The sequence below is a fragment of the Pelecanus crispus genome, assembly GCF_030463565.1.
Source record: "Pelecanus crispus isolate bPelCri1 chromosome 24 unlocalized genomic scaffold, bPelCri1.pri SUPER_24_unloc_2, whole genome shotgun sequence".
In the NCBI taxonomy this organism is placed as follows: domain Eukaryota; kingdom Metazoa; phylum Chordata; class Aves; order Pelecaniformes; family Pelecanidae; genus Pelecanus; species Pelecanus crispus.
In genome coordinates, this window is record NW_027461230.1 from 64106 (window position 1) to 79081 (window position 14976).

At 65.4% G+C, this 14976-nt stretch overlaps 1 protein-coding gene across 1 annotated transcript in view; it reads left to right on the forward strand.

Annotated features, from left to right (window-relative positions):
* Positions 1-14506, forward strand: part of UBA1 (ubiquitin like modifier activating enzyme 1) — a 47336-nt gene extending 32830 nt beyond the window's left edge. Inside the window, 9 exon segments of the mRNA XM_075727260.1 lie at positions 2775-2970; positions 5114-5188; positions 7204-7393; positions 8380-8468; positions 8719-8811; positions 10284-10475; positions 12317-12418; positions 13199-13299; positions 14371-14506. Of these exon segments, the coding sequence (XP_075583375.1) occupies positions 2775-2970; positions 5114-5188; positions 7204-7393; positions 8380-8468; positions 8719-8811; positions 10284-10475; positions 12317-12418; positions 13199-13299; positions 14371-14506 (1174 nt within the window).
* The last annotated feature ends 470 nt before the right edge of the window (positions 14507-14976 follow it).

Sequence of the window (14976 nt, forward strand, 5' to 3'; positions counted from 1 at the left end):
CGGCACCCATAGAACCCCCCCTATGGCACCCATAGAACCCCCCCTATAGCACCCGCCCTGCGCGGCACCCATAGAACCCCCCCTATGGCACCCGCCCTGCGCGGCACCCACAGAACCCCCCCTATAGCACCCGCCCTGTGCGGCACCCATAGAACCCCCCCTATGGCACCCATAGTACCCCCCCTATAGCACCCGCCCTGTGCGGCACCCATAGAACCCCCCCTATGGCACCCATAGAACCCCCCCTATAGCACCCGCCCTGTGCGGCACCCATAGAACCCCCACTATGGCACCCATAGTACCCCCCCTATAGCACCCGCCCTGTGCGGCACCCATAGAACCCCCCCTATGGCACCCATAGAACCCCCCCTATAGCACCCGCCCTGCGCAGCACCCATAGAACCTCCCCCATAGCACCCATAGAACCCCCCCTATAGCACCCGCCCTGTGCGGCACCCATGGAACCCCCCCTATGGCACCCATAGAACCTCCCCCATAGCACCCATAGAACCCCCCCTATAGCACCCGCCCTGCACGGCACCCATAGAACCTCCCCCATAGCACCCATAGAACCCCCCCCTATGGCACCCGCTCTGCGCGGCACCCATAGAACCCCCCCTATAGCACCCGCCCTGTGCGGCACCCATACAACTTCCCCTATAGCACCCATAGAACCCCCCTATGGCACCCGCCCTGCGCGGCACCCATGGAACCCCCCCTATGGCACCCACTCTGCGCGGCACCCATGGAACCCCCCCATAGCACCCATACAACCCCCCTATGGCACCCACTCTGCGCGGCACCCATGGAACCCCCCCATAGCACCCATACAACCCCCCTATGGCACCCGCCCTGTGCGGCACCCATGGAACCCCCCCATAGCACCCATAGAACCCCCCGTATAGCACCCGCCCTGCACGGCACCCATAGAACCCCCCCTATGGCACCCATAGAACCTCCCCTATAGCACCCGCCCTGCGCGGCACCCATAGAACCCCCGCTATAGCACCCATAGAACCCCCCCTATGGCACCCACTCTGCATGGCACCCATAGAACCCCCCCTATAGCACCCGCCCTGTGCGGCACCCATAGAACCCCCCCTATAGCACCCGCCCTGTGCAGCACCCATAGAACCCCCCCTATAGCACCCGCCCTGTGTGGCACCCATAGAACCCCCCCTATAGCACCCGCCCTGCGCGGCACCCATAGAACCCCCCCTATAGCACCCGCCCTGTGCAGCACCCATAGAACCCCCCCTATAGCACCCGCCCTGTGCGGCACCCATAGAACCCCCCCTATAGCACCCATAGAACCCCCCCTATGGCACCCATAGGACCCCCCCATGGCACCCACCCTGCACAGCACCCAGTCTCTGTCGCACCCACGCACCCGCCCCGCACCCACCCCCCCTTGCACCCCTGCACCCCCCCCTTGCAGCCCCCCTCGCAGCCCTGCACCCCGTCGCGTTGCACCCACCCCTCCTACGTTGCACCCGCCCCCTTACACCCCTGCACCCCTCCCCTTCCCCCGCCGCACCCCCCACCCCCTTGCACCCCTGCACCCCCTCACCTTGCACCCCTGCACCCCCTTGCACCCCCCTTGCACTGCGCCCACCCCCTTGCACTGCGCCCACCCCCTTGCACCCCTGCACCCCCCCGCACCCCCCCCTTGCACCCCTGCACCCCCCCGCACCCACCCCCTTGCACCCCTGCACCCCCCTGCACCCCCCCTTGCACCCCTGCACCCCCCCTTGCACCCCTGCACCCCCCTTGCACTGCACCCACCCCCCTTGCACCCCTGCACCCCCCCTGCACCCACCCCCTTGCAGCCCTGCGCCCCGTTTCACCCCTGCACCCCCCCCTTGCACCCCTGCACCCCCCTTGCACTGCACCCACCCCCCCTGCACCCCTGCACCCCCTTGCACCCCCCTGCACCCACCCCCTTGCACCCCTGCACCCCCCTTGCACTGCACCCACCCCCTTTGCACCCCTGCACCCCCTTGCACCCCCCCCGCACCCACCCCCTTGCACCCCCGGACCCCCCCCTTCCCCCACCGTCCCCCCTGTGCCCCCCTGCGCCCCCCACCCCAATGCCCCCCCCCTCTCCCTGCAGGGACCCCAAGTTCGTGGAGCTGGAGGTGCCGGAGGCGGTGCACGCCGTGCCCCCCCGTGCCCCCCACCCCAATGCCCCCCTCTCCCCGCAGGGACCCCAAGTTCGTGGAGCTGGAGGTGCCGGAGGCGGTGCACGCCGTGCCCCCCGTGCCCCCCCCTCACCCCACGCCCCCCTCTCCCCACAGGGACCCCAAGTTCGTGGAGCTGGAGGTGCTGGAGGCGGTGCACGCCGTGCCCCCCCCCTCACCCCAGGCCCCCCTCTCCCCGCAGGGACCCCAAGTTCGTGGGGTGCACGCTGCGGCTGTGCCCAATGCCCCCCCCTCCCCGCAGGGACCCCAAGTTCGTGGAGCGCACGCTGCAGCTGGCGGGCACGCGGCCGCTGGAGGTGCTGGAGGCGGTGCACGCCGTGCCCCCCCGTGCCCCCCCCTCACCCCAGGCCCCCCTCTCCCCGCAGGGACCCCAAGTTCGTGGAGCTGGAGGTGCTGGAGGCGGTGCACGCCGTGCCCCCCCGTGCCCCCCCCTCACCCCAGGCCCCCCTCTCCCCGCAGGGACCCCAAGTTCGTGGAGCGCACGCTGCGGCTGGCGGGCACGCAGCCGCTGGAGGTGCTGGAGGCGGTGCACGCCGTGCCCCCCCCTCACCCCAGGCCCCCCTCTCCCCGCAGGGACCCCAAGTTCGTGGAGCGCACGCTGCGGCTGGCGGGCACGCAGCCGCTGGAGGTGCTGGAGGCGGTGCAGCGCAGCCTGCTGAGCGAGCGGCCCCGCGCCTGGCCCGACTGCGTGGCCTGGGCCTGCCGCCACTGGCACCGCCAGTACAGCAACAACATCCGCCAGCTGCTCCACAACTTCCCGCCGGGGCAGGTGCGGGGGGCTGCGCGGGGTGCCCTGGGTGCCATGGGTGCCATTGGGGTGCGCTGGGTGCCACGGGGTGCATCGGGCCCTTGGGAAGGGGTTTGGGGTGCCCTGGGTGCCATGGGGGGCATCGGGCTCTTGGGGAGGGGTTTGGGGTGCCATGGGGGTGCCCTGGGTGCCATGGGCGGCATCAGGACCTTGGGGAGGGTTTGGGGTGCCATGGGTGCCATTGGGGGGCATCGGGCCCTTGGGGAGGGGTTTGGGGTGCCCTGGGTGCCATTGGGGTGCATCGGGCCCTTGGGAAGGGGTTTGGGGTGCCCTGGGTGCCATGGGCGGCATCAGGACCTTGGGGAGGGGTTGGGGTGCCATGGGTGCCATGGGGGTGCATCGGGCCCTTGGGGAGGGGTTTGGGGTGCCATGGGGGTGCCATGGGGGGCATCAGAACCTTGGGGAGGGTTTGGGGTGCCCTGGGTGCCATTGGGGGGCATCGGGACCTTGGGGAGGGGTTTGGGGTGCCCTGGGTGCCATGGGGTGCATCGGGCCCTTGGGAAGGGGTTTGGGGTGCCATGGGGGTGCCCTGGGGGTGCATTGGGACCTTGGGGAGGGTTTGGGGTGCTCTGGGGGTGCCATTGGGGGGCATCGGGACCTTGGGGAGGGGTTTGGGGTGCCCTGGGTGCCATTGGGGGGCATCAGGCCCTTGGGGAGGGGTTTGGGGTGCCCTGGGGGTGCATCGGGCCCTTGGGAAGGGGTTTGGGGTGCCATGGGGGTGCCCTGGGTGCCCTGGGGGTGCATTGGGACCTTGGGGAGGGTTTGGGGTGCTCTGGGGGTGCCATGGGGTGCATCGGGCCCTTGGGAAGGGGTTTGGGGTGCCCTGGGTGCCATGGGGGTGCATCGGGCCCTTGGGAAGGGGTTTGGGGTGCCCTGGGTGCCATGGGGTGCCCTGGGTGCCATGGGGGGCATCGGGACCTTGGGGAGGGGTTTGGGGTGCCATGGGGGTGCCCTGGGTGCCATGGGGGGCATCGGGACCTTGGGGAGGGGTTTGGGGTGCCCTGGGTGCCATTGGGGGGCATCAGGCCCTTGGGAAGGGGTTTGGGGTGCCATGGGGGTGCCCTGGGTGCCATGGGGGGCATCGGGACCTTAGGGAGGGGTTTGGGGTGCGCTGGGTGCCATTGGGGGGCATCAGGACCTTGGGGAGGGGTTTGGGGTGCGCTGGGTGCCATTGGGGGGCATCGGGACCTTGGGGAGGGGTTTGGGGTGCCCTGGGTGCCATTGGGGGGCATCAGGCCCTTGGGAAGGGGTTTGGGGTGCCATGGGGTGCATTGGGCCCTTGGGAAGGGGTTTGGGGTGCCATGGGGGTGCCATGGGGGGCATCAGAACCTTGGGGAGGGTTTGGGGTGCCATGGGTGCCATTGGGGGGCATCAGGCCCTTGGGGAGGGGTTTGGGGTGCCCTGGGGGTGCATCGGGCCCTTGGGAAGGGGTTTGGGGTGCCATGGGGGTGCCCTGGGTGCCCTGGGGGTGCATTGGGACCTTGGGGAGGGTTTGGGGTGCTCTGGGGGTGCCATGGGGTGCATCGGGCCCTTGGGAAGGGGTTTGGGGTGCCCTGGGTGCCATGGGGGTGCATCGGGCCCTTGGGAAGGGGTTTGGGGTGCCCTGGGTGCCATGGGGTGCCCTGGGTGCCATGGGGTGCATCGGGACCTTGGGGAGGGTTTGGGGTGCTCTGGGGGTGCCATTGGGGTGCATCGGGCCCTTGGGAAGGGGTTTGGGGTGCCCTGGGTGCCATGGGGGTGCCCTGGGTGCCATGGGGTGCATCGGGACCTTGGGGAGGGTTTGGGGTGCCCTGGGGTGCATTGGGCCCATGGGGGGGGCAACAACCCCTCACTGACCCTAATTACCCGCTAATTACTCCTTGTGGCCCTTAATTACCCCATTAACCTCTTAAATACCTCCTTAATTACCCCCAATTACCCCTTCTGGCGCCTAATTACCCTATTACCCTTTTAATTACCTGCTAATTACCCCTTAATTATCCCTTCTGGCCCCTAATTACCCCTAATTGCCCCCCCAATGACCTCGTTACCCCTGCTTGCCCCTAACGAGCTCGTTACCCCTAATTCCCCCTAACGAGCTCGTTACCCCTGCTTGCCCCCGCAGAAGACGAACTCGGGGACCCTCTTCTGGTCGGGGCCCAAGCGCTGCCCCCACCCCCTCGTCTTCGACCCCGACAACGTGAGTGGGCGGGGCCTCCGGGGGGCGCTCTCCCCCGTGGGTGCTGTCGGTCATCGTTGGGTGGGGGGCGTCACCCGTGGTTGTCATCAACAATCATTGGGTGCCATCAGTCATCATTGGGTGTTGGGCGTCACCCGTGGGTGCCATTGGTCACCCTTGGGTGCCATCAACCATCGTTGGGTGCCATCAGTCATCATTGGGTGTTGGGCGTCACCCTTGGGTGCCATTGGTCACCCTTGGGTGCCATCAACCATCGTTAGGTGCCATCAGTCATCATTGGGTGTTGGGCGTCACCCTTGGGTGCCATCAGCCATGGTTGGGTGGTGGGCATCACCCTTGGGTGCCATCACCCATCGTTGGGTGCCATCAGTCATTGTTGGGTGGTGGGCGTCACCCATGGGTGCCATTGGTCACCCTTGGGTGTTGTCGGTCATTGTTGGGTGGTGGGCGTCACCCTTGGGTGTTGTCGGTCATTGTTGGGTGGTGGGCTTCACCCTTGGGTGCCATTGGTCACCCTTGGGTGCCATCAGCCATCGTTGGGTGCCATCGGTCCTCCTTGTGCGTTGGGCGTCACCCTTGGGTGTCATCAGTCATCATTGGGTGTTGGGCGTCACCCGTGGGTGCCGTTGGTCACCCTTGGGTGCCATCAACCATCGTTGGGTGGTGGGCGTCGCCCTTTGGTGCCATCAGCCATGGTTGGGTGCCATCGGCCCTCCTTGGGTGGTGGGCGTCACCCTTGGGTGCCATTGGTCACCCTTGGGTGTTGTCGGTCATTGTTGGGTGGTGGGCGTCACCCTTGGGTGCCATTGGTCACCCTCGGGTGTTGTTGGTCATTGTTGGGTGGTGGGCATCACTCTTGGGCGCCATTGGTCACCCTTGGGTGCCGTTCATCACCTTTGGGTGCCGTCCGTCACTCTTGGGTGTTGTCGGTCATTGTTGGGTGGTGGGCGTCACCCTTGGGTGCCATTGGTCACCCTTAGGTGCCGTCAGTCATCGCTGGGTGGTGGGCATCACCCTTAGGTGCCATTGGTCACCCTTGGGTGCCATCCCATCCCCCTTGGGTGCCGTCTATCCCCCTTGAACATCCTTCAATCCCCCTTGGGTGCCGTCCATTGCCCTTGGGTGTTGCTCTTCACCCTTGGGTGCCGTCCATCACCCTTGGGTGTTGTTCTGCAACCTTGGGTGCCATCCCTTGGGTAGTGTCCATCACCCTTGAACGTCCTTCTGGCCCCCTTGGGTGCCGTCCATCGCCCTTGGGTGTTGCTCTTCACCCTTGGGTGCCATCTCATCCCTCTTGGGTGCTCTCCATCACCCTTGAACGTCCTTCTGGCCCCCTTGGGTGCCGTCCATCACCCTTGGGTGTTGCTCTTCACCCTTGGGTGCTCTCCATCACCCTTGAACGTTCTTCTATCCCCCTTGGGTGCCATCCATCGCCCTTGGGTGTTGCTCTTCACCCTTGGGTGCTCTCCATCACCCTTGAACGTTCTTCTATCCCCCTTGGGTGCCGTCCATCGCCCTTGGGTGTTGCTCTTCACCCTTGGGTGCTCTCCATCACCCTTGAACGTTCTTCTATCCCCCTTGGGTGCCGTCCATCGCCCTTGGGTGTTGCTCTTCACCCTTGGGTGCCATCTCATCCCCCTTGGGTGCTCTCCATCACCCTTGAACGTCCTTCTGGCCCCCTTGGGTGCCGTCCATCGCCCTTGGGTGTTGCTCTTCACCCTTGGGTGCCATCTCATCCCCCTTGGGTGCTCTCCATCACCCTTGAACGTTCTTCTATCCCCCTTGGGTGCTATCCATCGCCCTTGGGTGTTGCTCTTCACCCTTGGGTGCTCTCCATCCCCCTTGGGTGCTCTCCATCACCCTTGAACGTCCTTCTATCCCCCTTGGGTGCTGTCCCATCACCTTTGGGTGTCAGCCCTCTCCCCCCTGACCCCCGTGGGGACCCCCTGACCCCCTTAGTGACCCCCTGACCCCCATGGGTGCCCGCTGACACCCATGGGTGCCCCTTTCTCCAGCCCCTCCACCTGGACTACGTGCTGGCGGCCGCCAACCTCTTTGCCCAGAGCTACGGGATCGGGGGCTCGCGGGACCGGGCGGCGGTGGCCGAGCTCCTGCGCCACGTCCGCGTCCCCCCCTTCGCCCCCAAGGCCGGCGTCCGCATCCACGTCTCCGACCAGGAGCTGCAGAGCGCCACCGCCGCCCTCGGTAGGCCGGGGGCACCCATGGGTGCTGGGGGGCACCCGGGGGTGAGGGGGGGGGTCGGTTGGGTTGAGGGTTGGGGCACCCATGGGGGTTGGAGGCACTTAGATTGTGGAGAAACGTGGTAGGTGTGGGACAGGGTCACCTATGGGTGCTGGGGCGATGGAGGTGTGTGTTAGGGGCACCCATGGGTGCTGGGGGGATGCAGGTATGGGATGGGGGCACCCATAGGTGCTGGGGGCACCTAGGGTGGTTGGTTGGTTGAGGGTTGGGGGCACCCATAGGTGCTGGAGGTGCTTAGATGGTTTGGTAAAACATGGTAGATATGGGATGGGTGCTGGTGGGATGGAGGTAGGGGTTAGGGGCACCCATGGGTGCTAGGGCGATGGAGGTGTGGGTTAGGGGCACCCATGGGTGCTGGGGGGCACCCGGGGGTGGTGGGGGGGTCAGTGGGGTTGAGGGTTGGGGCACCCGTGGGGGTTGGAGGCACTTAGGTGGTCTGGAGAAACGTGGTAGGAATGGGATGGGGGCACCCATGGGTGCTGGGGGAATGGAGGTAGGGGTTAGGGGCACCCATGGGTGCTGGGACGATGGAGGTAGGGGTTAGGGGCACCCATGGGTGCTGGGACGATGGAGGTAGGGGTTAGGGGCACCCATGGGTGCTGGGGGGCACCCATGGGTGCTGGTGGGGCTGGTTGCACAGGGTTTTGGGGATCCCATGGGTGCTGGCAGCAGCTAGGCTTCAGGAGGGTCCCACGGGTGCTGTGGGGGTCCCACGGGTGCTGTGGGGTCCCATGGGTGCTGTGGGGTCCCACGGGTGCTGGAGGGGTCCCACAGCAGACAGAAAGGTGCGAGGAGGCTCCCATAGGTGCCGGGGGGTTCCCATGGGTGCCAGGGGGGTTCCCATGGGTGCCAGGGGACCCCACAGGTGCCAGACCCCCACGGGGGTCCCGATGGGTGCCGGGGGTCCCATGGGTGCCCCCCACCCACAGACGACGGGCGCCTGGAGGAGCTGAAGGCGTCGCTGCCCAGCCCCGAGGAGCTGCCCGGCTTCCGCATGTTCCCCATCGACTTCGAGAAGGTGGGTGCTGCTCCCCTCCCCAGCACCCCTGGGTGCCCCCACACCCCCACCCATGGGTGCCCCCACACCCCCACCCATGGGTGCTGCCTCCCCACGCGCCCACCCAGCCGCTCTCGGGGAGCCACCGCCCTCCCACAGCCAAGCAAAGCCGGTGTCACCCCTCCTCCCCCAAAAAATGGGTGCTCCCCACCCTATGGGTGCTAACCCCGCCCACGGGTGCCCCCCACCCATGGGTGCCCCCCCCCCCCAGGACGATGACACCAACTTCCACATGGATTTCATCGTCGCCGCCTCCAACCTGCGAGCAGAGAACTACGACATCCCCCCGGCCGACCGCCACAAGGTGGGTGCTGGGGGGCACCCATGGGTGCTGTGGGTGCTGGGGGGGTCCTGTGGGTGCTGGGGGGGGGTTCTGTGGGTGCTGGGGGGGTCCTGTGGGTGCTATAGGGTGTTCTTGGGGTTCTTATGGGGGGTTATGGGTGCTGTGGGGGGGCTGGGGGGCACCCATGGGTGCTATGGGTGCGATGGGAGGGGTCCTGTGGGTGCTGGGGGGGTTCTGTGGGTGCTGGGGGGGGGTCCTGTGGGTGCTGGGGGGGTTCTGTGGGTGCTGGGGGGGTTCTGTGGGTGCTGTAGGGTGTTCTTGGGGTTCTTATGGGGGGTTATGGGTGCTGCGGGGGGGGCTGGGGGGCACCCATGGGTGCTATGGGTGCGATGGGAGGGGTCCTGTGGGTGCTATAGGGTGTTCTTGGGGTTCTTATGGGGGGTTATGGGTGCTGTGGGGGGGCTGGGGGGCACCCGTGGGTGCTATGGGTGCGATGGGAGGGGTCCTGTGGGTGCTGGGGGGGTTCCTATGGGTGCTATGGGCTGTTGGCCCATATGGGGCTGTAGGGCCATATGGAGCTGTAGAGCCCATATGGGGCTGTAGGGCCATAGGGAGCTATAGGGCCCATATGGAGCTGTAGGGCCTATATGGGGCTGTAGGCCCTATATGGAGCTGTAGGGCACATATGGGGCTGTAGGCCCTATAGGGAGCTGTAGTGCCCATATGGGGCTGTCAGCACATATAGGGCTGTAGTGCCATATGGAGCTGTAGGGCCATAGGGAGCTATAGGGCCCATATGGGGCTGTAGGGCCCATAGGGAGCTGTAGGGCCCATATGGGGACTGTGGGGACTATATGGGGCTGTAAGGCCCATGTAGGGCTGTCAGGCACATATGGAGCTGTTGGCACATATGGAGCTGTAGAGCCCATATGGGGCTGTTGGGCCTATAGGGAGCTGTAGGGCCCATATGGGGCTCTAGGGCGTATATGGGGCTGTAGGGCCCATATGGGGCTGTAGGGTATATAGGGAGCTGTAGGGCACGTATGGGGCTGTCAGCACATATGGGGCTGTCAGCACATATGGGGCTGTTGGGCCTATATTGGAGCTGTAGGGCCTATATGGGGCTGTAGGACCCATAGGGAGCTGTAGGGCCCATATGGGGCTGTAGGACCCATATGGAGCTGTAGGGCCCGTATGGGGCTGTAGGGCCGTATGGGGCTGTAGGACCCATATGGAGCTGTAGGGCTATATGGGGCTGTAGGACCCATAGGGAGCTGTAGGGCCCATATGGGGCTGTCATCCCATATGGGGCTGTCAGACCTATATGGCCCTGTCGGCCCATACAGCCCCATCCCCCCCCAGCTACCTACGCACCCCACACGTGCGCACCCGGGGCCTCCAGCCCCTTCCCTCGGGAGATATGGGGCAGCCGGGGGGTCAGAGGGGGGGGCAGCCCCCTGCCCGGTCGCTATAGGTTCCTCCATATGGGGCAGAGCAAACTGATCGCGGGGAAGATCATCCCGGCCATCGCCACCACCACGGCGGCCGTGGTGGGCCTGGCCTGCCTGGAGCTCTACAAGCTGGTTCAAGGTCATCGCCGCTTGGCCTCCTACAAGAACGCCTTCCTCAACCTGGCCCTGCCCTTCGTCGGCTTCTCCGAACCCCTCGCCTGCCCTCGCAACAAGGTAGGGGGCTGCCCCATAGCGCCGGCGCGCGCCCTATAGGTGTCCCCTAGGGGGCTGGCGGAGCTTGGGGGTGGCTGGGTGGTGTCCTAAAGGGGGAGTTGTTGGGTTGGGGTTGGCTTCTAAAGGTGGTTTGGGGTCTTGGTGGGGTCGGGGTGCTGCCCCACGGCTCCCTGCCCCATAGAATCCAGCCCCATAGCGCGGTGGTGGACCCTATAGATGCCACATGGACTTGGCATCAACTGGGTGTTGTCCTAAAAAGGGAGTTGTTGGGCTGGGTTCTTGGTTGGGGTTAACTTTTAGAGGTGTTTTGGGGTCTTGGTGGGGTCAGGGTGCTGCCCCATGGCTCCCTGCCCCATAAAATCCAGCCCCATAGCGCGGTGGTGGACCCTATAGATGCCACATGGACCTGGCGTCAACTGGGTGCTGTTCTAAAGCGGGATTTGTTGGGTTGGGGTTGGGGGTCTTGGGTAAGGTTTGGGTTGGGGTTAGCTTCGAAAGGTGTTTTGGGGTCTTGGTGGGGTCAGGGTGCTGCCCCATGGCTCCCTGCCCCATAGAATCCAGCCCCATAGCGCGGTGGTGGACCCTAGAGATGCCACATGGACTTGGCATCAACTGGGTGTTGTCCTAAAAAGGGAGTTGTTGGGCTGGGTTCTTGGTTGGGGTTAACTTTTAGAGGTGTTTTGGGGTCTTGGTGGGGTCAGGGTGCTGCCCCATGGCTCCCTGCCCCATAAAATCCAGCCCCATAGCGCGGTGGTGGACCCTATAGATGCCACGTGGACCTGGCGTCAACTGGGTGCTGTTCTAAAGCGGGCTTTGTTGGGTTGGGGTTGGGGGTCTTGGGTAAGGTTTGGGTTGGGGTTAGCTTCGAAAGGTGTTTTGGGGTCTTGGTGGGGTCAGGGTGCTGCCCCATGGCTCCCTGCCCCATAGAATCCAGCCCCATAGCGCGGTGGTGGACCCTAGAGATGCCACATGGACTTGGCATCAACTGGGTGTTGTCCTAAAAAGGGAGTTGTTGGGCTGGGTTCCTGGTTGGGGTTAACTTTTAGAGGTGTTTTGGGGTCTTGGTGGGGTCAGGGTGCTGCCCCATGGCTCCCTGCCCCATAAAATCCAGCCCCATAGCGCGGTGGTGGACCCTATAGATGCCACGTGGACCTGGCGTCAACTGGGTGCTGTTCTAAAGCGGGCTTTGTTGGGTTGGGGTTGGGGGTCTTGGGTAAGGTTTGGGTTGGGGTTAGCTTCGAAAGGTGTTTTGGGGTCTTGGTGGGGTCAGGGTGCTGCCCCATGGCTCCCTGCCCCATAAAATCCAGCCCCATAGCGCGGTGGTGGACCCTAGAGATGCCACGTGGACTTGGCATCAACTGGGTGTTGTCCTAAAAAGGGAGTTGTTGGGCTGGGTTCTTGGTTGGGGTTAACTTTTAGAGGTGTTTTGGGGTCTTGGTGGGGTCAGGGTGCTGCCCCATGGCTCCCTGCCCCATAGAATCCAGCCCCATAGCGCAGCGGTGGACCCTATAGATGTCCCACAGGGATGTCGTGGACCTGGTGTCTACTGGGTGCTGCCCTAGAGGGGGAGTGTTTGGGTTTGGGGTTGACTTTTAGAGGTGTTTTGGGGTCTTGGTGGGGTCAGGGTGCTGCCCCACGGCTCCCTGACCCATAGAACCCAGCCCCATAGCGTGCTGGTAGACCCTATAGGTGTCCCAAGTCACCCCACAGTCCCAGTGCCCCTCCTAGACCCCCAATTGCCCCCCCGGGTCCTTGTGCCCCGCCACGGCTCCGTCCCCGTGGGTCCCACCCCACTGCCGTGGGTCTGACCCCCACCTGCCGTGGGTCTGACCCCCTCCCAGTACTACGAGGTGGAGTGGACGCTGTGGGACCGGTTCGAGGTGCAGGGGCTGCAGCCCGACGGGCAGGAGATGACCCTGCGCCAGTTCCTCGCCTACTTCAAGGTACTGGGAGCACTGGGAGGGACTGGGGGAGATCTGGGGGGCAGAGTGGGGGGTGACAGAGGGGCTGGGGGGGGCACTTGGGGGGCGGAGGGGGCAGTTGGGGGGCACTTGGGCCCCACCCGATGTCCCTGTGTCCCTTTGGAGGAGCCCAACTCAAGACGGGGCACCCCAGGGGAAGGTGGGGAGATGTGGCTACCACAATGGCTGGTGCCCCCAGGGCCGTGGGGCGCTGTGGGTCGCCGTGGGGCACCCTTGGGTGCTCTGTGCCCCACCCAATGTCCCTGTGTCCCCCCCATGCCCCCAAAAGGTCCCCAAGTCAAGATGGGGCACCCCAGGGGGAAGGTGGGGAGATGTGGCCACCACGGTGGCTGGTGGCCCCAGGGCTGTGGGGTGCTGTGGGTCGCCGTGGGGCACCCTTGGGTGCTCTGTGCTCCACCCAACATCCCCATGTCCCCCAAAAGGACCCCAGATCAAGAGGGGGCACCCCAGGGGAAGGTGGGGAGATGTGGTCACCACAATGGCTGATGCCCCCAAGGCCGTGGGGCACTGTGGGTCGCCATGGGGCACCCTTGGGTGCTCTGTGCCCCACCCGACGTCCCCATGTCCCCCAAAAGGACCCCAGATCAAGAGGGGGCACCCCAGGAGGAAGGTGGGGAGATGTGGCTACCACAATGGTTGGTGCCCCCAAGGCCGTGGGGCGCTGTGGGTCGCTGTGGGGCACCCTTGGGTGCCCTGCGCCCCACCCGACGTCCCCGTGCGTCCCCCTCCTTGTCCCCCCAGAAGGAGCACCGGCTGGAGATCACGATGCTCTCGCAGGGCGTCTCCATGCTCTACTCCTTCTTCATGCCGGCCGCCAAGCTACGCGAGCGCCACGACCAACCGTAGGGCCCTGGGGGGGACCCATGGGTGGGGGGGGGGGACACCCATGGGTGGGGGGGGCGCGGGGGTGGGGGATGTGGGCCACAGGACACGTCCCATGGGTGGGGGGCAGGTCTTGGCCATGGCCCCATCCCTGTGGGGTGAGTGTCCCCGTGCTTGAGGCCACCATGGGTGGCCACCGTGAGCTGATGTCACCCCATGGCCATGTGCCTGTCATCGTAGGGTGACAGTCTCCATGGTTGAGGCCACCATGGGTGGTCACCGTGAGCTGATGTCACCCCATGGCCATGTCCCTGTAGGGTGACAATCTCCATGGTTGAAGCCACCACTGGTGGCCACCATGATGCCACTCCACAACCATGTCCCCATAGGGTGACAATCTCCACGGTTGAGGCCACCACAGGTGGCCACCGTGATGCCACCCCACGACCACATCCCCATAGGGTGACAATCTCCATGGTGAGGCCCACCACGGGCGGTCACCGTGATGCCACGTCCCCATAGGCTGGTAATCTCCATGGTGCAGGCCACCACAGGCAGCCACCACAATGCCACCCCACGACCACATCCCCATAGGGTGACAATCTCCATGGTTGAGGCCACCACAGGTGGCCACCGTGATGCCACCCCACGACCACATCCCCATAGGGTGACAATCTCCATGGTGAGGCCCACCACGGGCGGTCACCGTGATGCCGCGTCCCCATAGGATGACAATCTCCATGGTTGAGGCCACCACAGGTGGCCACCGTGATGCCACCCCACGACCACGTCCCCATAGGGTGACAATCTCCGTGGTGGAGGCCACCATGGGAGGCCACCATGATGCCACCCCACGTCCACATCCCCATAGGGTGACAGTCTCCATGGTTGAGGCCACCATGATGCCACCCCACGACCACGTCCCCATAGGGTGACAATCTCCACGGTTGAGGCCACCACAGGTGGCCACCGTGATGCCACCCCACGACCACATCCCCATAGGGTGACAATCTCCATGGTGGAGGCCACCGCGGGCCGTCACCCCCGGCCGGGTGACGCCGCCCCGGGTGACGCCACCCCGTGTCCCCCAGGATGACGGAGATCGTGGCGCGGGTCTCCAAGAAGAAGGTCGGCCGCCACGTCAAGGCCCTCGTCTTCGAGCTCTGCTGCAACGACGACACCGACGCCGACATTGAGGTGCCCTACGTGCGCTATACCATCCGCTAGCCCCGCCCACCGGGGGAGGCGGAGCTGCACCCGGCCACACCCCTGTCTGCCCGGCCACGCCCTTTGCCCATCTGGCCACGCCTCCTCTGTGGAGCCCCGCCCTGTCCCACCCCCTTCCTCTAGTTGTTGTTGTGTCTTGGCCCCGCCCCCGAGTTGGGGGGGTGGGGCTTGGGGGGGCGGGGCGAGGGGGGCCCCGCCCAATAAATATAGACGTTGGCAAAAGATGGCCGCCGCGCGTCGCTGGGGGCGGGGGGTGGGGGCGGAGCCAAGGTGGTCACCGGGTGGGGTCGTGTGGCACCAAGATGGCGGCCAGGTGGTATTAAGGGGGTGTGGCACCAAGATGGTCACCTGGTGACATCAGAATGCCACCAAGATGGCTGCCAGGTGACATCGAAGTGGTACCAAGATGGTCACCTGGTGACATCAGAATGGCACCAAGATGGCTGCCAGGTGACACCGAGGGGGTGGAG